The 25,569-nt window shown below is 32.7% G+C and overlaps 2 protein-coding genes, 2 long non-coding RNA genes and 1 other non-coding gene across 10 annotated transcripts; 3 read left to right on the top strand and 2 right to left on the bottom strand.

Moving 5' to 3' along the window:
- Positions 1–2,893: 2,893 nt before the first annotated feature.
- On the top strand, positions 2,894–8,055 carry LOC145054686 (uncharacterized). 6 transcript variants are annotated; one of them, XR_013684882.1, is made up of 3 exons: positions 2,942–4,344; positions 5,744–7,323; positions 7,734–8,055. It is a non-coding gene; the product is annotated as an uncharacterized LOC145054686 (long non-coding RNA). The 6 variants fall into 6 exon arrangements; XR_013684880.1 differs by adding an exon at positions 5,468–5,640 and having other exon boundaries at positions 2,960–4,344; positions 5,744–8,055; XR_013684881.1 differs by adding an exon at positions 5,468–5,598 and having other exon boundaries at positions 2,961–4,344; positions 5,744–8,055.
- Positions 8,056–12,190: 4,135 nt separating this feature from the next.
- Positions 12,191–13,650, bottom strand: LOC145054688 (uncharacterized). The gene is made up of 2 exons (XR_013684885.1): positions 13,510–13,650; positions 12,191–13,376 (listed from the first exon to the last, which is right to left on the bottom strand). It is a non-coding gene; the product is annotated as an uncharacterized LOC145054688 (long non-coding RNA).
- On the top strand, positions 12,376–14,472 carry LOC145054687 (protein EFFECTOR OF TRANSCRIPTION 2-like). The gene is made up of 3 exons (XM_079002939.1): positions 12,376–12,508; positions 13,022–13,378; positions 13,512–14,472. The coding sequence occupies exons 1-3, from the start codon at positions 12,410–12,412 to the stop codon at positions 14,286–14,288; spliced, it is 1,233 nt and encodes a 410-aa protein (XP_078859065.1). The 5' UTR covers positions 12,376–12,409; the 3' UTR covers positions 14,289–14,472.
- Positions 14,473–19,927: 5,455 nt separating this feature from the next.
- Positions 19,928–25,524, top strand: LOC145054689 (serine acetyltransferase 5-like). The gene is made up of 2 exons (XM_079002940.1): positions 19,928–20,393; positions 24,786–25,524. Exons 1-2 carry the CDS (start codon positions 20,022–20,024, stop codon positions 25,272–25,274), a joined length of 861 nt encoding a protein of 286 aa, XP_078859066.1. The 5' UTR covers positions 19,928–20,021; the 3' UTR covers positions 25,275–25,524.
- Positions 20,571–20,653, bottom strand: TRNAL-UAA (transfer RNA leucine (anticodon UAA)). The gene has a single exon. It is a non-coding gene; the product is annotated as a tRNA-Leu (tRNA).
- Positions 25,525–25,569: the final 45 nt, after the last annotated feature.

A 25,569-nucleotide genomic window follows, 5' to 3' on the forward strand; every position in this document is an offset into this window, starting at 1 on the left:
AGATGCTTGGACACATTTATCCTAAAATCATAACAACCACCACGAAGTAGTGGCCGCCGCCGCGAGCCGCCGTTGAGCGCCACTACCCGGGGTGGTAATGGGTGGTACCAAACTTATTTAACCCTAATTGACCTAATGAAGCATAATTGACGTAAAAACCTGACCATTTGACTAATGGGCACGCGATTGGGTTGGAAACCCTAATTAGGGTTTAGATAACCCTAATTTGGAGTTTGTTAATTTGGAATTGTCGGGACCCGCAAGTTTGGACCATTGGCTTGGAATCATGAATTAATCCCGACCACGTTGTATGTTTGACCTAGTATAGTGATGAAATTAATGGATTAAGTCCTTAATGGGTTAAGTAAGAAACACTTAACCCTAGTTGTCATTTTATGTGAAAACCCTAATTTTGCTTGGGCCTTGAGTTGGGCCTTTCTATTGGGCTTTGGTGATTGGGCTATTGATGGACTATCCAATAACAAGTAAATGGACAAAAATATTTGGATGGGCTTTACGCTAAGGCCTATGTGAGGGACCTGGGCCTTGATGATTATGAGATATTGGACCATTGGAATGCCAAGTGTTTGGACCGAAATAGATGGTTGGGCCTTAAGGTAAGGCCCATGTGAAGGGTTTGGGCCCAATTTGGAAAATTGGGCCATATGTTGGGCTTTGGTCCATTGATTGACTTTTGGGCCATTGGAGTATGATTTTGGGCATTGGGCTTGAATCAAGCTAGGTTGGGGGTAAAGTAGTCTTTTACCCCAAGCATGGACTTATGGTTATGTATTGGAGCCCAATTATTAATTGGGTGTTGTTTTGATGTTGACAGTTCGGGAATCTATCATCCAATAGCTAGGGTTTTGTCTGCGGGACTTTAGTAGTGTGAGGTGAGTTCTTCTCACTATATCAACAAGGTCTAAGGCACCAACGCCAGACCTTTATGACTTGTATCCTGGTTATAGGATGGTTGCTATGCTAGTGATCTGTTAGATCGGTATCCTGTTTATATGATTATGCTATGTTAGTGATCTGTTAGATCGGTATCCTGGTTATAGGATTATGATATGTTAGTGATCTGTTAGATCAGTATCCTGGTTATAGGATGGTTGATAAGTTAATAATCGGTTAGATATGTACCTTGGTTATAGGATGGTTGCCATGTTAGTGATCTGCTAGATCTATATGACTATCTGTACTTGCTAGCTAGCATATGATATTTATGTGCACATGATTGTTGGTTTGAGGGATTAGGTTGAGGCAGGTTCTGCTTTGTGCTGTAGGCCAAGATACCCAGGGCGGACCAGATAGACTGCAGACCTGGTTAGGGCATACTAGTCAGGTCAAAGGCCCGACGAGCGGTTTGGATAGACTGAAGGCCTTGAGAGGTGGTCCAGACGTGTCGATGGCTCGGAGAGCGGTCCAGATAGACTAATGGCCTGTGAGGCGATCCAGTCAGACTGATGGCTCATTATGCATGTTGTGTTTGTTTATATGATATGGTTATATATGTATGGTGTTGGTATTTTGGGGGAACTCACTAAGTTTCGGGCTTACAGTTGTTGATTTTGTTATAGGTACTTCTGATGATCGCGTGAAGGCGAAGTCGTGATCGTACACCTCCTTATGTTTCATGATTTATTTTTGGGATACTCTGACACTAAACTATTTTGAAAACAAGTTTTGTAATAATTATTGGTTTTGAAATGTTTTAAAAAGTTTAAATTTGGCTTGATTTTTATGGATGTTACAACTGGAGGAAAGGACTTAAGGTCCTTTAAATATGGTGCAAACCCTAAAAATTAGGGTTTCCATGCACAACCCCTACTCGTCGATTCGGGGTCCTCCGACTCGCCGAGTAGGAGTCATAAACCACACGTGCCAACAGGGTTCGACACGACGAGTTGGGTCCTCCAACTCGTCGAGTTCCCTCAGTAAAAAGAATATAAAGCTTTTGAAAATTATATCTTGGATTCGGGGTGTTACATGTTGCATATGTCGACATAGTGCGGTTTGAGTCGAGGCTTTATTGCTATGTGCGTAAGCCAACAGACCAGGGCATTCTAGTCCAATGACTGATTGGTCCAAGGCAATCCAGTCCGATGACTGTGGGCCAAAGGGTAATACAGTATGAGGACTGTGGACGCGAGGGTAATCAAGTCCGATGATTGTGGACCCAACATGCATGATTGTATATGTTCTGTTGTGTGGGGTATTTTGGGGAAACTCACTACGCTTTGTCTTACATTTTGATTGCTATAGTTTTAAGTGCTTAAGAGGATAAGGGCAAACCAAAAACTTGATCGTGCACATGATCCTGGATTTTTGAGATTAAGATTTTGGAAATATTCTTGTTTTATAACTTCTGCAAAAGTATGATTTTGTGCTATATTGTGGTTTTTGGATTGGTTTAAAATGAAAAATTTTCCTTGATTTTGGGATGTTATATAAAAACTGAATTATTAGAAAAAATTTTGTGAGACTGCCGCATGTCAACCTGAGAATAAAGGACAAAAATTTTAACTGATAATCTAAAAAAATGACATGTGGCATAAGTTTTTTATTTATTTATTAGGTAGTATATATATATATATATATATATATATATATATATATATATATATATATTGTAATTCTCATTATATAGGTGAAATACGAAGTAATATTGATCAAATTAGTTGATAATTGGGTAGGGTTAGGGTTTAGACATAAAACCCTTAGGCCCTGTTTGGTGGGGAGAACAAAATGGAATAGAACAAAACTATAATTTTTTAGAAGTCGTTTGGCGCAAGTAGAACCGGAACAACTTTATTTTTTACCAAGTCCAATGGGACTATTCATATAAAAATTAGTCCCACCCAAATGGGGTTAGCTACTGTATCCGAGGAAATCCAAAAAATGACTAGGGCTATTACATCTTCAACGAATGACCTCACAGAGTTAAAAACTATACATAAAGAGTTGAAGACCATGAAGTTGTCTTCTTCAATCATACGAGTTTGTTTGAAGTTTACAAAAACCCTGAATTTGTTACCGATGTGGAATAGCTTGGTAATGTTCCTCGGGTTACCATAGGGGTTACGGGGTTTCCTCCTCGATTCTTCCGCTCACATTATCTTCCTTAGCTATCTACCCTTTTCGTCCCTATCCTCTTCTGCTTCATCGGCTGCGAATAAACCGACCGCCGTTATCTTACTTCCACATCTTCTCTACTCCGATCGGTGGCTTCCAATGAAACATCGTCGTCTCAGTTTGCTCCATATCTTCTCTACTCCGATCGGTGGCTTCCAACGAAACATCGTCGTCTTAGGTTTTGCTCCATCTAACTTTCAACGACTCTCCTACCACTTATCTACATCTTCTACTCCCACCCACCGACTCATCGGTCTTCAACATCAGACTGGTCACAGTTAAGACCCAAAAACCTCTCACCACTACCGCCCTATACGCCGCTGCTCACAATCAGACTGGTCTTGATCCATCTAACTTTCACCGCCTCTCACTTCTCCCTGCTTCGCACCCTCCGTCGCGTTATCTTCCCTCCCGCTCCAATGTCTTTACTAACGCTCACCCCTGCCACTTCGCCACCGTCTCCATCGAGCCAACTCGGAGACTGCTCCACAGTTATCAATGTCGGCTTCCAGGTATGTTCTCTCTACTCTACTTTATCTCCTCAGCCATTTCTCATCTCTCGCTTCCCATCTATTTCTGTTCTTTGTAACACTATCTTAGAACCCAGATTCCTTCAAACCATTCTCTTATCAATTCCCCTTTCTGGATTCCGATAAACCGAAGAGGTAGACGCCTATTATCATCTTCACACTCACCGCTTCCAACTCCTACACAGCACCGATGTCTTCACGCATTCGAGCCCTAGATAGGACCCACGTCTACAATCGGTTCATGTAATGAACTTCAACCCTATTTTCGTTTCTTTCTATGCCATTACCTTCATATTCAGTTTTAATTTTAGATGATCAGATGAATTTTCCGTCCATTTATTGCACAATTGGTTAGATTTTGTCTATCGCCTTTGACTTCCCATCGATCCGCAACCAGCGATTTAGGGATTATTGCTCCAGGTACGTAACTGATTTGAACTATCTTTGCCACGCCCTACATCTCTACCAAGTAAATTTCCAACTCTTCTGACAATTCTGCATTTGCTTACGTAAATAACTTCATTTTGATCCCTAAGATTCGTTCGAATTTTGAAGACAGCTGATATGGTTGAGCGATACCGAGAGGACAAAAGGCTACGCTATTGATTTCTTGTCGGTGTCTCTTCATGCGGTGTCTAGGGATCCTGAGGCATTTACATCTCCCTGCATATATACACAGGTATTACACCTCTAAGACAACTGTACTTATATTGTTTTGGCGTGTATTTTATCTCGATGTGAAATGTATTATGCTTAGATTGCACTAAATGACTAAAGTATTCAGTATTTAATTGAAATGTATTGTGTTGTGTTTTAGAGTATTTGGAGATGAAGTTTATCTTTGTTGTTACAACTGTTTTGATATGAATGAAGGTTCTTTGATTCATTATTATATTAGATTAATATAGGTGATGAAGATGATGATGAATCAGAAAATCAGATTCAGAATCTAATGAGACATTTGATTTATCAAAGATCACCAAAATGAGACTAGTGCCTTCAGACCCTAATCAATGTATACTTCCAAAATCTAACTTCAGTACATACAGAATATCAAAATTCAGTTTCCATCTTCAGAATCTCAATACATGATGATGCAAAAGGTTTGTAGGTTGTAGGAGTGTGATTTATAAACTTGTATATATTAAAGATGACCATCTTTATGAATAGTGTCGGTTTATGCTATATCAAACTGGATAAATTGACACATATATATTAATACAGTCAATATATTAGATTTAACCAGGACCGGACCATTTTAAGCTTGAATTGTAAGCTTTTTTTCATAGTTACTAAAGGGTTTTATTGTTTTTCCACGACAAATGCTATATCAAACTGGATAAATTGACAGCTGTTGTGAAGTTTATGAAACAAAATTGCTTCTGCAAGGTGTTTGATGTTATGCCTGAATATGATAATTCAGATCAACATGTGTTATGGACATATTGGGGCAGAAGAAATTGTAGTTTTTTTTTTATCTTAGATACCCTATTAATCAACAGGAAATTGCAACTTAGGGATATCACAGTAATTTTTTTTGTTTATATAACTATTAAGTTGATTAGTTGATTCATTATTTTGCAATTGAGAGACCTTTAGAGAGGAGTTGATGTACTTGTGGGTACACCTGGAAGTTTATCGATTCAAGAAAAAAGCCTTGAGGGTTGGCTTGCTTTTCTCTTTCCCTTTATTTTCTTTTCGTAACAAACACACATATATTAATACAGTTAATGGGCCTGTGTTTTTTATGCTTTTTGATATACATGTGATTTTTTATTTCTTATCCAATGATGCGGTTGAAGACATCAAAGAAATGTTCAAAAAGATTGACATTGATGAAAATGACATTGTTACAATTGAAGAATTAAAAACTGTATTGCAAAAGCTGAACATACAACTTGTAGATTCGGAAATACAGTTGCTTATTGAAGTTGTGAGTCCTTAACTTTTTTGAAATGTGATTCATGTTTTTCAGGTATCAGTACATAAGTCAAAAAAATCTGTATAGTATTTTTAACGAATTTCTTATGTTTATGAAAACATCAACAAATTTTGATATGTGATTCATGTTTTTCAAGTTGCGGAGGTACTGCTAGGAACAAATTTCGTATGTCACTTGGTTTGTCAGTGGCTGCCACTGTCAATTGCGCCGAGAACACTGGTTCCACGAACCTGTACATCTGAGGGATGTGCACTCTCAAGGGAGCAGCTTGAACTACTATGCTAGGGGCCAATTTTCAATTAACAACTTCCCCCTCCCCCCCCTTTTTTTTTTTAAATATGTTCTATAATTAAATTAAAAACTAGGCATTATTATAATTAAAAATTATTGTTTTTCATTGATAATCAATTGGAAAATAAGACATGTGATCTATATTTGACACTTATATGACATTAAACTTTTCCATATTTAGTTTGTAAATGTGGTAAATAGCAACGTACTATGAAGTTACAAAGTTTTTTCCTTTTTTTTTTTAATTTCTTCTGATATTTCTTTTCCAAAAACCTAACTACATTGGCATTAGGTGCATTTTCCATTTTTAGGAGTAATATGCTCTAAATAACAATGAACTTTTCATTTATACATTTATAATTGCAAGGTTGGAACATTTTTTTATTTTTTTCTAAATTTTAAACTAATACTATCATTTTGTTTGTTATCTGCCTCCAATTACAACTACTCATTTTTTATAATTGTTTGCTTTTATATTGCATGTGACAAGGACACATTTGTATAATTGTAGTAAATAGCAACGTACTTTGACTTTTCATGTTTTTCTTCTATTTTTTTCCATTTTCTTTTGATTCTTTTTTCCAAAAACCTAACTACATTGCCATTAAGTACATTTTTTATTTTTGGTACTAAAATGCCCTAAATAACAATGTACTTTGAAGTTGTACCTATTTTTCTTTTTCTGTTTTTTGCATTGTCATTTTGATGAGTTTTCCATTTTTAGGTTATACATTCAGTGAATAGCATTGTACTTCAAATTTAAAAAATCCTTCCTATTTTGATTGAAATTTTTTGCCGTAAAACTTTTGATCGTAATAATAGGTTTTATTAAAAGATGTGCAACCTGTTTTATTAAACCAAAGCATTATTTTATTTTATGACTTTATTAATGAAGCTGCTTAAGGGATATTTTATGCATTTTTTCATAATAATAGGCTGCTATGGTCAGATGGAAAGCTGCGGCTTAAATTTTGATTATTTTGAAATCTAATTTTTTTAGTATTTTGGTCAGAAAAAATCGATTTATGTGTTCTTGATTACAGGGTATTTGGGAATTGTGTGTTTATCAATAGTTGATCAAATGACATTTATAAAAAATAAACAATGGAAAAAATTGTCGCATCCGACCCCCGCAACGCGGGGGTCCCCACCTAGTTTGGTATTAGAGCTTGTTTTAATGAGAATTTTAAATAATTTTTTTACAAAAAATGTTTATTTTGAAGTTGTGTAGGTTAAATGGAGTTATTATGAATATTTTTTTGCATAAGGGTAGAATGGTTATTTTTACATCTTGTTATGTCCAGTTCTATTGTTACCAAACAGTTTCAGATAACTTGTTCAGTTCTGTCATGTCTTACCAAAAGCCATACAAATTATTTGTCTTGTCCTATCAAGTTCTGTTCCACCCGGTTCTTCTGCCAAAAGGTACCTTAAAGTTTATGTATTCTCTTTATATTTATGTATTTATAATTCTCATTTGACAGATAAGCACATTATAATATAACATGATATCAGAACGTTAGGTTAAACCTTCTGCTGCTACTACTGACCACAATCTTTTGTTGTCAACCTCCACTTCTGACGACCTTCTTTAGTAGTCGCCAAAGATGCCTTTCATGTCCAATTGTTTTCCTTCTCAATTTTTTTTCCTTTCTCCTCCCAAATAAAATCTCTCTAATAAAATGATGTCGGAGTTTTGAATCTTGTTGGAAACCCAGCTACTTCCGATTTTAAATTTGTTGGAACCTGGCATCGTTGAAAAGCTATATCGTCCTCGTTGAAGCACCAGTTCTTGCCTCGCGACGCTAATCAATATCTAGTTGTCGCTATTGCAGTTGTCGCCACCGCATACAGATGTAGCGCCACTATCGCCACTGCCACTGCATCTGCCTCCGGATATAGCCACCGTAACATGTAAATCTAGCATTGTTGTCACACTGTTGCTGCCTCTGGACTCTGCATCTCTGATTGCCAACATGTACTTTTGTATTCTTTGAGTTTACTATATATTTATTTTTATCCGTGTCAGCTTAATAATTTAGTAGTTTTCTCTGGTCTCTTTATCTTTATCCGGGTATATTAACATGTAGGGTTAAAGTGTAGGTCGAAGGCTTTAGGATTTATAAATTCATTTTCTATAAAATTTATTTGATTATACGTGTGGGTTTACACAAATAATTTGATTGGATAATCCAATGGTTATCACGTTAGGCACAAGAACGTAAACAAATCATTGTTTTGTAGGATTGTTCGAATTATTATGAATACCAAAATATGGTGTATTGTACATATGTATACTTATATTGTCCGTACGATTATAAAACTACCATTAAATTGTTTATCAAATTCCTTTAGGCTAATAAAAAAACTTTAAGATGCTAGTTTTACTAATTCATTAATTTGGTGCGTTATAACTAGCAGATAAGCTAATTTATTTTTTGAGTTTTTTTTTAAGTTGTTATGCGTGACAATCTAAAAAGTAGTTTTTAAACTAATTTTTTTAAAAACTACTTAGACTAGCTTTTTAAAAGTTTTTTTAAACTTTTCCAAATATACCCATAAATTAATTATAGAAACATATTATTTTAAATATTTTTTATATCATTTAGTTAATTAGTTGACCAAACATTATTTTTTATCAGCTAGCTTTTCAGTTATAAGTTAACTTTTTATTTAACTGTTAGTTTTTCAGCTAACAACTAATTTTTCAGCTAGTATATCAAATATAATCTAAGTATTTTGTGATAATTTAATGTAACAAACTTGTCATATTTTATCATTTTATGTAAATCTCGAAAAACTAAATAAAATTATATATTTACTATTAAATATTTAAAAAGAATAACCGGCTAAGTTTAGGCTTTATGGTCTCATGGATTTTATGGTCCCCGATCACAACTTTTTAAGTATTTCTTGGGATATCTCCAAAAAAGTCCTAATATTTTGGGGAAATTTTTAATAAATTCCTAAATTTTATTTTTTGAATAAAAAAGTTCTGATTTTTTCATATTTTGAATAGAAAAACCCAAGAAATCGGCTAATTTATTCACTTTAGTCTTTTTTGACCTGTTCAGTAGGTCATGGGACCAAATTGTTAATTTTTCGAAAATAATGAGATTTTTTTTTTGCAGATTTTGTCAAAAAATTTATATAATGTATAAACATATTTTTTACATATCTATATCTACTTTTACGTATTTGTGTATTTTTTTTTATGTTTTTATATGTATATATTTACGTATTTTTATGTATTTTAAATGTATAAACGCATTTTTTTTACTTATTTATATGTATTTTTAACCATTTTACGTATTTTTTTTATGTATTTTTATGTGTTATTTTTTATGTATTATGTATTCATATGCATTTCTATGTATTTTTACATATTTATGTATTTTCTAAAGCTTTTTATATATATGTTTATGTATTTTAAATGTATAAACGTATTTTTTAAATATTTATATCTATTTTTAAGTATTTTACATATTTTTTTATGTATTACGTATTTATGCATTTTTTAAAATTGTTTTATATAGATGTTTTTGTATATTTATGTATTTTAAATGTATAGACGTATTGTTTTACGTATTTATATGTATTTTTTAAGTATTTTACATATCTTTGTGTGTTTTTATATGTTTTTATGTATTATGTATTTATATGTACTTTTGCGTATTTATGTATTTTTTTTAATTTTCTTATATAGATGTTTATGTATTTTTATGTATAGTAAATGTTTAATTGTATTATTTTTAGGTGTTTATATATTTTTACGTAAAAATAATACAATTAAGCATTTAATATACATAAAAATAAATAAATATCTATATAAGAAAACTAAAACTTACATAAATATGCAAAAATATATATATAAATACATAATACATAAAAAAATACATAAAAACACACAAAAAATATGTAAAATACTTAAAAAAATACATATAAATACGTAAAACAATACGTTTATACATTTAAAATACATAAAGATACAAAAACATCTATATAAAAAACTTTAAAAAATATATAAATATGTAATACATAAAAAATTTGTAAAATACTTAAAATAGATATAAATACGTGAAAAATACGTTTATACACTTAAAATACATAAAACATCTATATAAAAAGCTTTAAAAAAAATACATAAATACATAAAAATATATAAAATACATATAAATACATAAAAAAATAACACATAAAAATACATAAAAAAATGTAAATAGGTTAAAAATACATATAAATAAGTAAAAAATACGTTTATACATTTAAAATACATAAAAATATGTAAATATATACATATAAAAACATAAAAATTACAAAATACATAGAAATAGATATAGATATGTAAAAAATAAGTATATACATTATATAAAAATTTTGACAAAATTTGCAAAAAAGTCCCATTATTTTCGAAAAATTAACAATTTGGTCTAATGACCTGGTGAACAGGTCAAAAAGGGATAAAGTGAATAAATTAGCCGGTTTCTTGGGTTTTTCTATTCAAAAGGTGAAAAATTAAGGACTTTTTTATTCAACAAAATTGCAAAAGTAGTCCCTATGGTTAGCAAATTTATGTGCTTTTGGTCCAAATCAAAACGTTGGTGCACCATTGGTCCAAAATTGGATCTTTCTACCGTTTTTGGTCCCTATCTACTTAAAAAGACCATTATGCCCTTATAGTTTGTTTTTTCATTTTTTTATTTATATTAATGTGTTTAACTAAATACAAAAACGCCCTCTCTCTCTCTCTCTCTCTCGTGTGAACTGATCAGTATTCTCGTTGGTAGAAAGGAGATTAATGGGAGGAAATTCAAACAAATAAGCTCAAGAAAAGGATGTATCTGTCAACGTCCCCAAGATCAACGCCTCACCTCCGACCACTACTTCACCCCTCACCCGCCTCACATCCAACCACTACTACACCTCTCACCCCGACCGCTGATTAATGTTCTTTGAAGGCTTCACCTACAGAACTGGAATCACAATGTCCATTGCAAAATCCATCGTCGGATGCAGCCAAGAGTCGTCACCATGCTCGCCGACTTCGTATATGTTCAGCTCTGTAGCTCGATTTTTAGATATATTCATATCTATGGCTCGAGGATCTATCACCTATCTTTCTTTTCCAGTTTCCCCATTTTCCCTGGCGTCGCTGCCCTCAGATCTTGAACGAAACAGATTGATGGTTGTGGCGGGGCTAGGAGATCAAAAAATGCTTAAAAAGGTGTTGGTGGCGATTGAAAACCCTCATCACTGAAAGATGAAGGACAAGGACTAAAAACCCAAAAGCTACATCAAGCTCCACCATCCTTTAACATGGCGCAAATCCAATTTTCTGACTTTCCATTGCAAATCTCGTTTTTCCTGCGGTGACGTAGGTGGTTTGGTTTAGTAACGATTTTCGATGGTGGTGGTTTAATGACGATCGTTGTATGGCAGATGGCGGGTCCAATGACAGTGGTGGCTTGGTAGGTGTTCGTATGTGATATAGGTGGCTGTTGGTAGCGGTATAAGGGTGGTTTATGGAGGTTACTGTAAATGTATTATATTGGGTGTCAAAGGAGAACAGTGGTGTTCCGATGAGGAGGAGGGCAATCCGTCGGTGGTGGTGACCAGATGGTGGTGGTTCTAAATATTAAAAAGAAATTAGGAGGGTGGGTGGGTAATTGACATTTTTTTCTTGGTTTTTAATTGAAATAATAAGAAATTAATAGAAAGAAATTTAAAAAAGAATAAATTAAGCAATTTTTGTCATTTCAGGTAGGGTATGGATCAAAACCACACAATAATGTCAACCATAAGGACCAAAAACGATAGAAATATCCAATTTTGGACCAGTGGTGAACCAACGTTTCGTTTTGGACCAAAAACACATAAATTTGTCAACCATAGGGACCATTTTTGCAATTTTGTCTTTTTATTCAAAAAATAAAATTTAAGACTTTATTAAAAATTTGACCAAAATATTGAGATTTTTTTGGAGATATCCCTTTTTTTATAAATTTTAAGTTTTAATCAGTTATATTAATCAATTGTTTTGTTCAAATATATTTTTTTATAAAAACAAACTAATTAAAAAAACACATTTGATTTTTTAATTTTTTTAAATTTGAGTCTTTCTAACAACAATTTTTTTGTCATACTAAAATTAGTAAATAATAATATAATAATTAAATAATAAAGTTAATGAAATAATTTAATTATATTAAAATAATAACAAAAGTTACTTAACTAACTAGAACAATAGAACAAATTATAGACTATTAAATGGAATGTACAAATACAATAATAATAACAACATTTAAATAAAATTATTTAATAGGGCCAAAAACACAAAATCGTTTTACATAGTTTGTTACCTTTAACAGAAAAAGTTAAAGGTATTTGTTAAAGTGAAAACATGAAAACCATTGAATAGCTTTGGGACCATTTATGAAGTTTTCAAAAGTACCTAGAGAACTGTTCATCGCCGTTTAACGGGCAGTTCCGACAACCGCGAGGGCGGAGCGCGATGGGGAGAACCTTCAGTGACGCCGCCTCCACAGTGCCGCTGTTGAAGAGAGAGGACTGTAAGCGCACCAAACATGATTCTGCTTTCTCGCAATGGAAGGTAATCTTCTCGTTCTATTAGTTTTCTTTAGATCTGGATTACGAGCAACAATTATGAAACTGTTTTTTACTTTGAATTTCAATTTCGGATTGTAATTATTCACAATCTCAGATTGTTCTCAGCTCCGATTTAGTTTAATTCTTCAATTACTCACTTTTTTTTGTTGATTGTGGATATGAATGAACAATGGTACAGTGATTGGCATCATCGATTCTCCTACATTTGATTTCTATAATTCTCTCACTATATACTTCCATATTTATAATTTGCTTTCGAAGAAGATCGAATAACGTGCACCAATTAGGAAACTTTTTTACTTTGATTTCAATTTTTAAATTGAGTTATCCATCAGCAAACGTAGTTCTCAGCTCCATATATATGTGTGATTTTTGATACGAAGAACATGGTGTAAGTGTAACGATCTGAGTTCTAGAATTCCTGAATGAACTTTGAATTCCAATTTTGGCATACTTCCAAAACAATTTTATCATACTTATGTATTTTAATTTCCAGATCCTAATTGGGCCTCGTGATTGGGAAGATTATTTGTTGAGCAAAGAAGGCGCAGAGAGATACAGGACTCACAATCTTCCAAATTGTTCTTCTTGTCCAGGGGTTTATGAGCTTGGGATAGCTGTTTCACTCCCACAAACAGAATCAAAAACTAGTAGCCAACTTAGCTCCAAAAGGATAATTCCTGTTTATCTCGGACAAGCTGATAATGTTAGAACTAGACTTCAACAGTATGGCCGTGATGGTGCTCATTTGGAGAATGGCTGGTCAAACGGAGAGCAAACTGACCGGAAACTCCTTGGATTGTTCTCCGACATATTCTCTTACGGCTTTGCAATTGCATTTCGATGGGCTCCTGTAAATAACATCTTTTCATTCTTAATTTCCTTTTTCTTATTGTTTGATGGAGAATGTTACGTTGGCTCAATTTTTTTGTATCTTATGCATAATCATTAAAAGAAAATTTCCATGTTTGATTTGGATTTTACAGATGGATAATAAGAAGGATGCTGAGAAAACAGAAACCCAGCTTTTAAAAACCTTCGATTACGCATGGAACCGAGGGATGAATGGGGAACGCCGCCCTGTTGACATCCATCAAAAGCTTAAAACCGCTTCCAACACTAAAAGGGTTCCCATATCCCGGGTTTTCAAAAAGCTTCATCTCATTCCTCCAAAAAAGGTGGGTCTTAATATCAAACATTGCGACCCACCCGTTTTGGAAAACGGATCTAACTTCTACACCAAGCAGAATGACACAAATATCCTCACAAGAATCTTCAAATTCACCCGATCACGCCCTTCTCTAGTAGCCAACAATCATGATACAAACAACAACAGTGATGATGACCGAATATGTGGTGTGGCATTGGGTCACGGATCTATATGTACTCGGCCTCCAGTTGAGGGAAGAAAGAGGTGCGTTGACCATAAAGGGATGAAAGTCAACGCATCTGTAAAAGTAAAATCCCGTTTATTTACTGGTACTAATACAGACACAGAGGTGTGTTGTGGGGTCACCCTTGATGATGATGGTTCTATATGTACAAGAATGCCTGTTGCAGGGAGGAAACGTTGTGAGGAACACAAAGGAATGAGAATAAAAATGCAAAAGAGTTATGAAGGACACAAGGGCATAATGGTCAATGGAAAAATTGGTGTGGATTCGTTGACTTGTGTAGGGGTTACAGTGAGTGGTTCGTTTTGTAGAAGGAAAGCAGGTGAAAATAGTAAGTTTTGCTGGCAACATGATCAGGGCCGAAATTGATGGGTGATTCTCAATCAATGGATGTGAAGTGTGAAAGGTTGTATACATATAATTGATATGATTTGATTCTTTTTTATTAAAAATAATGTGTCAAGTGTGTTGTTTAGATATGAATATAAAAAGTAAAAACTATACATTATGAAAATGATCTGTTTCTTTTAATAAAATGTTTTTATGAGCTTGAGTGTCGTGTTTCAGTTTAGTTGAATTTTGTATGAAAACTTTAGGACTCTTAAAGTTGTAACATGACTAAAATATCATTAAACTTAGGATTAGGATTGCTGATACATCCTATGACCTATTCTCCATTTGATTTTATTGATTTATTAGTTTATCATAACTCCTTACGTTTAAGGGATTGCCTTGTTCGATCCATAGAGAAGCAATTTGGTTCGATACGTTTGTTTGAAGATTTTGAAGCTATTCGCTGCAAGCTGCCATCAAATTAGAGCTACATAAATGGGGGCCCAACCCAGAGGCAAAAGAACCCGGCCTAGGTCAAAGGCCGGTCAACAAATGACTTGAGCTATTGATAAGGCCCCATGCTTTTGTGAAAGCAGGCAATGGGCCAAAAGCCTGGTTTATCTTCGGCTTTTGTTTTTGTTTTCCGTTCATTTCAGTGTCATTTTGGTTTGGTTAAAGGCACACAATTAAGAACGATGCATCAATTTTATTATTAAAAAAGGTTACAAAATAAGAAATAGAAATATGTTTCTATTAAATTGTAAATAACTTGGGATGTAAGTAAAAAATATTAGAGTAAATTTCAAAAATGATCCAATGTGATTTTCAAAACAATATATGGATAAAATGCAAAATATATTCAACTTACCTAAGTAGTTTTTTTTTTTTTTCATTATTATTATTATTATTATTATTATATTTTGATTGTTGTCAAACATAAAAAAGACTATAATATCATTCTAATTTGTTCTTTTTTTTTGCTCTCTCTCTCTCTCTCTCTCTCTCTCTCTCTCTCTCTCTCTCTCTCTCTCTCTCTCTCTCTCTCAATTCCTTTTATCACGTCGCCCATCCTTCTCTCTTTTTTGTGTGGTGTAAACAAGATCTCAATTGTCTATATCTTCACCATGCACACCGAACCTAACCAACTTCGACGAAAAAGGTATTGTGCAAAGCTTGGGTTGGGCCTAGGATGGACCAAAAGCCCTGAGGAAAAAGGTATACGTGCAAAACATATAAATTTTGGCCCACTAAGGCCCGAAACCTAAGTTGGGTCCGCCGGGTTGCTATATAAAGCACGGGTCAGGCATGTAGGCTAGGCTCGGCCAAAAGTCCGGTCCTGTTCGTACATATTATTGTGTTTTTTATGTATGGTTCGGACCACCCTATAACCCGTTGGGTTAGAAATCATTATATTATATTAATTACCAAAATATGTGAGAACTGTTCATTCCCCGTAAGCATACTTATTTTTTTATTTTTATGTTTTCATACTTACGGTTCTTTTTACATTTTTCACCTTTTACTTTTATTTGCTTTTATATTTTATACCCTGAACTAATTTTGATATAACAATTTTTATCTTTATAGTTTTAAAATTTATATATATTTATATTCTTTCTCCTTAATTAATTTTTATTCTACAATTTTCACCTATTATAATTTTAAAATTAAATTATTAGTATTTTATACATTATAATTTGATTCATTACTATATTTTAAAGTTATAATTTGGCCCCTTATATAATTTTTTAATAATCATTTTTTTATTAATTTCTTAAAGATACACTTTCAAGTCAATTGTTTGTATTCATATTTTATTTTGATATTTTTCTGTTCCACTTTATATGATTTAATTATCTCAATGACATATATGGTGTCAAACTATATTTTTTAACATACCTGATCTTCCGCAGCAACGTACGGATGGTCTAAACCCTAGTTATGTATTACATCCTATTGATAATTAATGATCCATACCTCAATGAAAAAAAGAATATTCATTTTGAACTACAGTCCAAAAGTTTTCTCAAATAATGAGAACAAATAAAGTTTTATTCAATTTCAGAAATGGGCTATGCGGTCTGATTTTTTTTTTTTGGATGAAGTTTGAAAAAAAAAATCCAACCTATAAATTTAGTTATTTTGAGAGGGGTTTTGTCCTTATAGTTAATATGCGTTTGTTTCGGTGTACTAAAATGATCCTTCTCCTTTCTGTTAGTTATTAATTACCATTAGTACTATTAAAATAACCTTAAGACGCCACAAAAACACAATCGTCTCTTTAATCCCACTGCCGACAACTATCAACTGTTTCCTCTTCTTTTCCCCCTACCATTCCTTTTCGGCGAGACACCAGTCACACCACAATCTCTATACAACACCACCACTACCACCATCTATGCCCAAACCCTGATGTCACTTTCACACACACATACATATATATATATATATATATATATATATATATATATATATATATATATATATATATATATATAGTTAGGTTATTTTGTTTTCACTATCTATTGTGTGCATATATGATTGATTCTGGACCAATCATTTTAGTTATTTTAAGAAAGTAATTAATATATATTACATGTTGAAGATATAATGGATATTAATTACATCTTCAGCATTTAATATGCATTAATTACTTTCTTAAAATAACTAAAATGATTGTTCCATAATCAATCATACATGCACACATAGGGATGTTATTCGGGTCGGAACCGATCCGAACCGACCCGAACCCGAATAAACCGAAAACCGAATAAGAGTAATTGTATGAACCGAAAACCGAACCAAATAAGAAATACGGGTTCGGTTCGGTTCGGGTATTATTCGGTTCGGTTCGGTTCCGACCCGAATAACCCAAATAACATGTAGAAGATGATTAAGGAGCCAAATAACCCGAATAAACCGAATAACATCTACAAATAACATTTACAATGTGATTATAAGTATTGTATTTTGTATGACTTGAATGGAGTTTGATCATAGTAGAAACTAGAAAACAACGATGATGAAACGATTATTTTTTCCAGACGCAAGGGCCGACTTTTTTTCTTATCGTGAATGGACTTTGAAGTTTGAACTTTGAACCGGTGATGATCGATCAATGAGTCCAGGTTATCATAAGTCGCAAGGGCAGTAGCCGCAACTGTCGATCAAAGAGTAATGTCGCAAGGATGAGAAAACCTCAATCGATCAAAGAGTAATGTCGTCGACTCGTCGATTTGGTGTAATACGGATGATCGAATTCGATTGTGTTGATTTTTTTGGTGTATTACGTGGGTTTTGTTGGGTAACGATCGATAGAAAAAGAAGATCGAATAGGCAATCATGTTAGGAAAAAAATGTGACTTTTCATATTCGGTTCGGTCCTTTTGGACCGAATAAGCCCTTATTCGGGTAACCCGGACCGAATAACCCGAAAACCGAATAAGCCTTATATAGATACCCGAAAACCGAATCGAATTTGAACTTCTCTCTCTCTCTCTCTCTCTCTCTATATATATATATATATATATATATATATATATATATATATATTAGTTTATAATCCGTGGGAACCACAGTTTTAAAACTAATTAAATTTCCATAGTAAAAAAAATCAAAATTATTAATCAATTATTTTAATTAAATTGTTAATTAAGAAATTTTTTTAGTTATATAAAATTTAAAATGTTGATTTAAATAAATACGTGACCTTTAAATTTGTATTAATGTTTATTCTAATGTTATTAATTTAATGTAATTAGAATGAAAATTTTAAGTTTTGAAATTTGAAATGGAAAATAAATAAGTTGACAAGTGGCATGATATTAATTAGGGGACCTAATAGGATGACACATGTCAAAAGAAGAATAAACTTATTCTTTTATTAGAATATATATATATATATATATATATATATATATATATATATATATATATACCCTAATAAATAAGAATGATTTTGCCACATGTTTTTCTCTCATTCAATTTGCCACATGTTATTTTGTCATAATTTATAGATATATTTATTTTCCACTTGTCATTTATTTCATTTTCCATTTCTAATATATTATTAATTAGTTTCCATAAATTAAACCTACCATAATGATATTAATTTCAAATTTTAAATTTTAAATTTCAATTTCAATTTCTAATAAATTTACAGTTTAAACCTTTGTGTTTAACATTTTGTTATAATTAACCTATTTAGTATACGGGTTTGATAACTAAACAATAATTTTAATTTATTTATTTTTTGCATGTTTTTTTTCTCATAATTTTTAATTATTTCAAATTTCAAATTCAGATAAACTTCTCATTTAATCGTTTCTATTTAACATTTAGTTTTAATCAACTCGTATAATATACGGTTTCACAACTAGTGTATATATATATATATATATATATATATATATATATATATATATCATCAAGACATGGTAAATTTTAAAGGATAATGTGAAATATTTTAACTCTTAATCCGTTGTCATTTACTCGTTAGGACAGTCATGTCGATAATATTAAAGCAATACGATTTCAATTGTTAGATATAGAGGTCTCATTATTTTAATTAGCTGGAAATGATAATGGTTCAAAAATAAAAAGTGAAGCTAAATCATTAGTAGAAAACAAACTTTATAACTTTGAGTTTATAATGACACTCGTAATTTGGTAATTTAGTTAGCAAATAGTTGCAATCAAAATATATATGCTTATTGATATTGATATAAAAAAAATAATGAGAAGTGGTTCACAAGATTTTTTCTCCATATATATAATAATTTATATTTTATAAAGTTATACAATACAACATTTTAAATCATAGATTATTATATATAAAAAATAATTTTTGTATACGAATCAACTCTTAAAGGGATAAAAGGGTTGATTTATTTTTCTAAAGGAATATTACATGGCCGACGTTACAACTTATAAGGGTTAAATAGTACGGTCCATTCTCTTGGCCCAAATTTGTATCCATATATAATAGTACCTTAGGTTCATTTATGGCCCATATTTCGTTTTTAGGTTAATGAGTCCGACAATTCTTTTCTCGATGTCCACGGAATATCAATTATATCATATACGTCAAATAAAATCAACGATAGTTGAAGATCATAGGCGTGAAACAAATCAAATAGTCACTTGTTTTATATCCTCAATTTCGTTATAAATCATATTGTAGGTATAATTTTTGTACATAACTTTCTTATTTGACGTTGTAGTAAATCAAATAGTCACTTGTTTTAACCTGTTCAAACACCTCTAATCAAGACGGATGTTTATAATGGTCGTCGTGACGTTTATGAACATTAATTTTCAAAACAGATGTTGATTGTGGATTTGTCAAGGATTGAGTAACCATAATGAGAAAATCAACATGAATTGTCAAAAATATTTTTCGAACTGTTTTAGAGCCGCATAAAAATCTCACAAAAACTAATTTATAGAAAACATTTTTTATTTATACATGTCAATTTTATATACTAATATTTTTATCCAATACATATCAATTTATTTTCTGTCCAAATATCATCATTATCATTGAATAATATGTCGATTTAAATGAAACATACTACTAATTAAACCCATTTTTTTGTGGGTATATAGACGGCAATCTAAACCGTCCACGTGTACACTTCATTATCTCAATTTAATTGTCCAAAAATAAATCTGAAAAAATCGCCCTCTATCGTCTCTATTCCTCCGAACGCATCGTTAGGCACGATAAATTCTCAATAGATTTGCAAAAGCGACGTCGTGTTGTAATCAATGCCAGTAGGTGAATCCCGACACCCGTCGCAGTCGGATGCGGCGGATGAGGCACAGTGGGTATGGGCAGAGATCAAGGCGGAGGCCCGCCGCGACGCCGAGTCGGAACCGGCGTTGGCTAGCTACTTATATTCCACCATACTCTCTCACTCCTCCCTGGATCGCTCACTCTCTTTCCACCTAGGTAATAAGCTTTGTTCCTCCACGTTGCTGTCAACTCTGCTCTACGATCTCTTCCTCAACGCGTTCTCCGGCGACCCTGACCTCCGATCAGCTGCCGTCGCGGACTTACGCGCCGCCAGGTCCCGTGACCCTGCTTGCGTTTCGTTCTCTCATTGCCTACTCAATTACAAAGGCTTCCTTGCTTGCCAGGTTCAGTTTCTCTTGAATTTTACAATATTTGATACGAATTGCAAAAAGATAATCAAGATTGATGATTTTATGATAATCACTTGAAAAAATAACTTCCAAAGCTTATAAAAAATTGATTTTAAATTTTGGTCATTTGATTTTACTTGTAATAATCGATACAAAAAAAACAAATATAATTGCTGGCTATGGGGTTCGAACCCATGCGCACTTATGTGCAGAAGATCTTAAGTCTTCCCCCTTAACCTCTCGGGCAAACCAGCTAGATGTACGATGTTCTTAATTAAGTCTATCTAATATTTAGAAGTAGTTTTCTCCGACAAAACATACGACCAAAATAGAAATAGTTGAAAGTTTCTTTACTTATTTAAGTTTCTTGACCTTAACAAAAGTTGGGAGACTTTAGCCTTTTGTAAAGAAATTGATTAAAGTTGATTATCTTTTTATACCTTTTGCATTTTTTTTCATGAAATCCGCCATAAAGTCTCTGAATTTTTGGCTCTATTAAAAGAAAAGTCATCCTTGATTTTTTTTTCTTTTTTTTCCTTGCAATTTATCCCAAAAAATCGTAAAACACTTGCAAAAAAAAACCATTGTTCCTGACTAATACCGGTTTTCAGGGTTTTTTCTGAAAATTTTAAGGAATTTTCTGAAAATAACAATTAGAAATGTTTTTTTCGTTAATGTGTTTAAAGTTTAAGAATTTTTCTGAAAATTTTCTTTTTATATCTATTAAATTAAGACAAAACTTCAAAAATAGTCCCTGTGGTTTCTGAAAATATCAAGTTTAGTCCCTAAGTTCAAAAACCTCACAGATGATCCCTGTGGTTTCAAAACTTTTAACAAATGGTCCTTCCGCCTAACTCCGTCAGCTTTTTACCGTTAAGTGAGGGGCATTTTCGTCATTTCAATGTACAGGGACCATTTATGAGGTTTTCTCTATTTAACAAAAAAAAAATATAATTATTTAATTAATGGGCCCCACCCCCTCTCTCTCTCTCTCTCTCTCTCTCAAACAAAAAATAATTTGTAAAAAAGCAGAATATTGAATTTAAATCCATATATCAAACCACAACTGAATCTGAAATCAAGATTTCCAAATCAGGCTCAAATTAAGTGACATCAAGAACACTTTTAAACAAACCCAATAACAAGAAGCGAGATAGACCACAATCTCAGTCGATGAAATCTCAACCCTAGAATGTTGGCCACTGATATGAATTAGAGCAGATTAACTATCTATCTCTCTTGTCGATTTCCACATCCCAGCTAAAAGCTTAACACCAAATTTTCCTTAAAGATTGTAGTTCGTGGGTTTGAAAATCAAACCAAATCTAGCCACAAACCAGAAATACATTAACCAAATTGAAACATTTATCTGAAATACATTAAACGAATTGGACCAACAAATATTAGAGACATAAAGATGAGCAAATTAACATAGATGAAAGAGGGAAGGACACGGAGCCTTCGGTGGTGGGAGATCGGCTGTAAACCTAGATCCATGGAAATCAGAACCTAATTGTCCTATTCTTCGTTTTCAACCGTTGAGCTGAACCTAACAAGTATCGATGAATAGTGGTGAAGGTCGGTGAATCGGGCCGTGGAACGGTTTCTGCTTCGATTTTCTTGTGAGGATAAAAGATGAATACAATTTTAGAGGAAGATGTTGGTGGCTCCTATAAACTTCATCGCCCCATCGAAATCCAGAAATCTAGAAATTGAATATGGTTTCAAAAATTGTGCATCTTTAGATCTCGAAGCTCTTTATATTTCTCTTTTCCTTTCATCGTTGATGATTTAGATATAGGGTGAAGAACATGACCAAACATGAACAATGATATGTTTCCAGATTTGTTAAAGTGTGTTTCTTGGTTTTGAGAGAGAGAGAGAGAGAGAGAGAGAGAGAGAGAGAGAGAGAGAGAGAGAGAGAGAGAGAGAGAGAGAGAGAGAGAGAGAGGGGCCCTTTAATTAAATAATTATATTTTTTTTTTGTTAAATAGAGAAAACCTCATAAATGGTCCCTGTGCATTGAAATGACGAAAATGCCCCTCACTTAACGGTAGAAAGCTGACGGAATTAGGCGGAAGGACCATTTGTTAAAAGTTTTGAAACCACAGGGACCATCTGTGAGGTTTTTTGAACTTAGGGACTAAACTTGATATTTTCGGAAACCACATGGACCATTTTTGAAGTTTTGTCTTAAATTAATGAAGAAAACTTATATAGATAACATATTAATGATCGTAGATATTATATATAATTTAAGAAGAACGCATGAAACGTATTTTTAAACCAGATGGCGCACAAAGTTGCAGTTTATAGGCTTAATAAAAAGTTCAGATTCTAATTCTTAATCCAAATAACAGCCTACTAAATAAATTGATAAGCCCACAAAATGAAAAGAGAGATGTACTTTCGAATTAGCAATAGGTAGTGGAATTAATAGCCTGCTACATTTCATCACAAAACACATGGCAGCAAAAAGAAAGCTCGACGCCTTGGGTCTCCTCCACTATGAAACAAGTATAAATTATTTATTTTAATCATAAATGTTTTACTATTTAAGTTTAATTTAATAGTTCAAATTGAAAACCTAAAGCTAAGGGATGAAATCGTATTTTTTTTTATAACTAATGCAATAATGGAATTGTATTTTGGTGTGAAACTGTCAGAAAAACCTCAATATTTTCGGAAAAGTTTCACTTTAATTCCAAATTTCTTTTTTTGAACAAAAAAAGTCACGATTATTTCATTTTGGCTCAAACTAATATTTTTTTTAACAGCAAATGACATATTATCGTGTAAAATCAAATCATCGAGACTTTTCTGTTAAAAAAAATAGGATTAAAGTGAAACTTTTCCGAAAATATTGAGACTTTTCTGACAATTTCCCTATTTTGGTGAAAGTGACAATGAAAATGTTTAAAGCTTTTATAACTAATGAAATCTTAATTTAAAAAAGTTTATCTTATAATCTTTTATCGAAATTTTTTGATATCCCTTGCAAAGGCTTGTGGTTCCACCACTCATGCTAACTATATATCATTTTTAGCTTGTGTTTTTATAACTATTGTAGCTCTTGTAACGTTCTTTGCAACCATTTAACCATGTTGTCATTTAAGTTATGTATTGTAGAACAACTTCAACTTAATTTGATAACGTTTAAAAAAGTAGAAACTCTCTCGATTGTCATTCTTTACACAAAGTCACTTATTTTTCAAATCCAAGACATGAATATTCAATAATGAAGGTAGCATGTCGCCTCGAAACACGCTTCATAGACAAATCAACAAAGTCATTTTAAATTATATATTATAACTACAATAAATAAGATACCATTTATATACTATATAATTTAAGAAGACTTTGTTGATTTGTCGTATGAAGTGCGTTTCTAGGACACATGTTATCTTTATTTTTGAATTTTCAGGTCGTAAGTGTAAATAAAGTGACTTGTTGAATTTTCTAAGACACATGTTACATTTATTGTTATAAAAACATATGTTTAAAATGATATATAATTATGATTTTAGTTATAATATTTATTGAAGAAATGACAAAAAAAACCCAAAAAATGATATATATAAATTATCATTATTATCTTTTTTAATAAATAAAAATGATTTTTTATTGAAAATGATGTAGATGATATTTTTTTTAGTTTTTTAATGAATACATATGAGTTTTCTTCATTAATTTAGTAGATATAAAAAGAAAATTTTTCAGAAAGTCTTTAAACTTTAACCTTATTAACGAAAAAACCATATCTAATTCTTTATTTTCCGACTAGTCTTTAAAATTTTCAGAAAAGCCTTCAAAACCAGCATTGTAAAAGTTTCCGACTAGTCTTTAAAACAATGATTTTTTTGCAAGTGTTTATCGGTTTTTTGGGCTAAATTGCAACAAAAAAAATTTAGAGATGGCTTTTCGTTAATAGAGCCAAACTTGAAGTACTTTATTGCAGATTTACTTTTTTTTTTTTTTGTATTGTAAAAGTTCAATTAGAGTACACTTGAAAAGATTATGAATTTATGATTAGTTATATAGGGTTAATAGCAAAGAACAGAAATCAACTTTTGCTTTCAGATTGTGATTATTTAAGTGAAGCACTTTCATTTTTGTGGTTTACTATCGTTGCATTAAATTAAAATATGTGTATGACGATTCAAAAGTAACAAATTCGTTTACAGATTACTCGTTTATGTGTAGAGAAGTATTCAGAAATATACTACATTCTAAAAGAAAAAAAAAGATATTTTTCCAGTAACCTTTTAGCCGACCACAACAGTTTGCAATGACATTATCCCTTGACTAATTTTGACCTCCAGGTCCGGGATACATTGCAATTTGCAACCACTTTTTGTTAATAAATAGTTTTTCTCATGTGATTAGGCTCAGCGGGTGTCTCATAAACTATGGACTCAATCCCGAAAACCACTCGCCCTAGCCCTCCAATCCCGGATCTCCGATGTCTTTGCAATTGACATCCACCCGGGTGCTAAGCTCGGGAAGGGAATATTGTTCGACCACGCGACAGGTGTCGTTGTGGGTGAGACCGCAGTTATTGGCGACAATGTTTCAATGCTCCACCACGTGACTCTTGGTGGGACCGGAAAAGCAGGCGGCGACCGCCATCCGAAGATCGGAGACGGGGTGTTGATTGGTGCCGGAGCGACAATTTTAGGGAACGTGAAGATTGGCGCCGGAGCAAAGATTGGTGCGGGGTCGGTGGTTCTGATTGAAGTGCCGCCACGAGCCACTGCGGTTGGGAATCCGGCGAGGGTGGTGGAAGGGAAGGAGGCATCGAAGCTTGATGAATGCCCGGGGATGTCTATGGATCATACTTCGTTTATATCAGATTGGTCTGATTACACTATCTGAATATGTCTTAATGGTTTGTGGACTTGTCTGAATTGTTTTTGGGTGGTGCTAAAGTATTGGTTAATAAGGTTCAAAATGTTTGTTGATACATGATGTGTATCATGCATATAGAAATTAGAATGTCTAATAATTATTTTTTGGTTAGAATTTACATAACTATTTGGATGGTTGCTAGGTTGCTAGCCAAATGTATAAACATTATGAGGATGCTTGGACATATGGTTATCCAAAGTGATGATTGGGGCTTTTACTATTAGGGTATCTTTGGTAATAGCAAATAGTTGTAAGCTATGTA

Source organism: Lactuca serriola, chromosome 5 (assembly GCF_051521515.1).
Source record: "Lactuca serriola cultivar US96UC23 chromosome 5, Lser_US96UC23_V15, whole genome shotgun sequence".
Classification (NCBI taxonomy): Eukaryota; Viridiplantae; Streptophyta; class Magnoliopsida; order Asterales; family Asteraceae; genus Lactuca; species Lactuca serriola.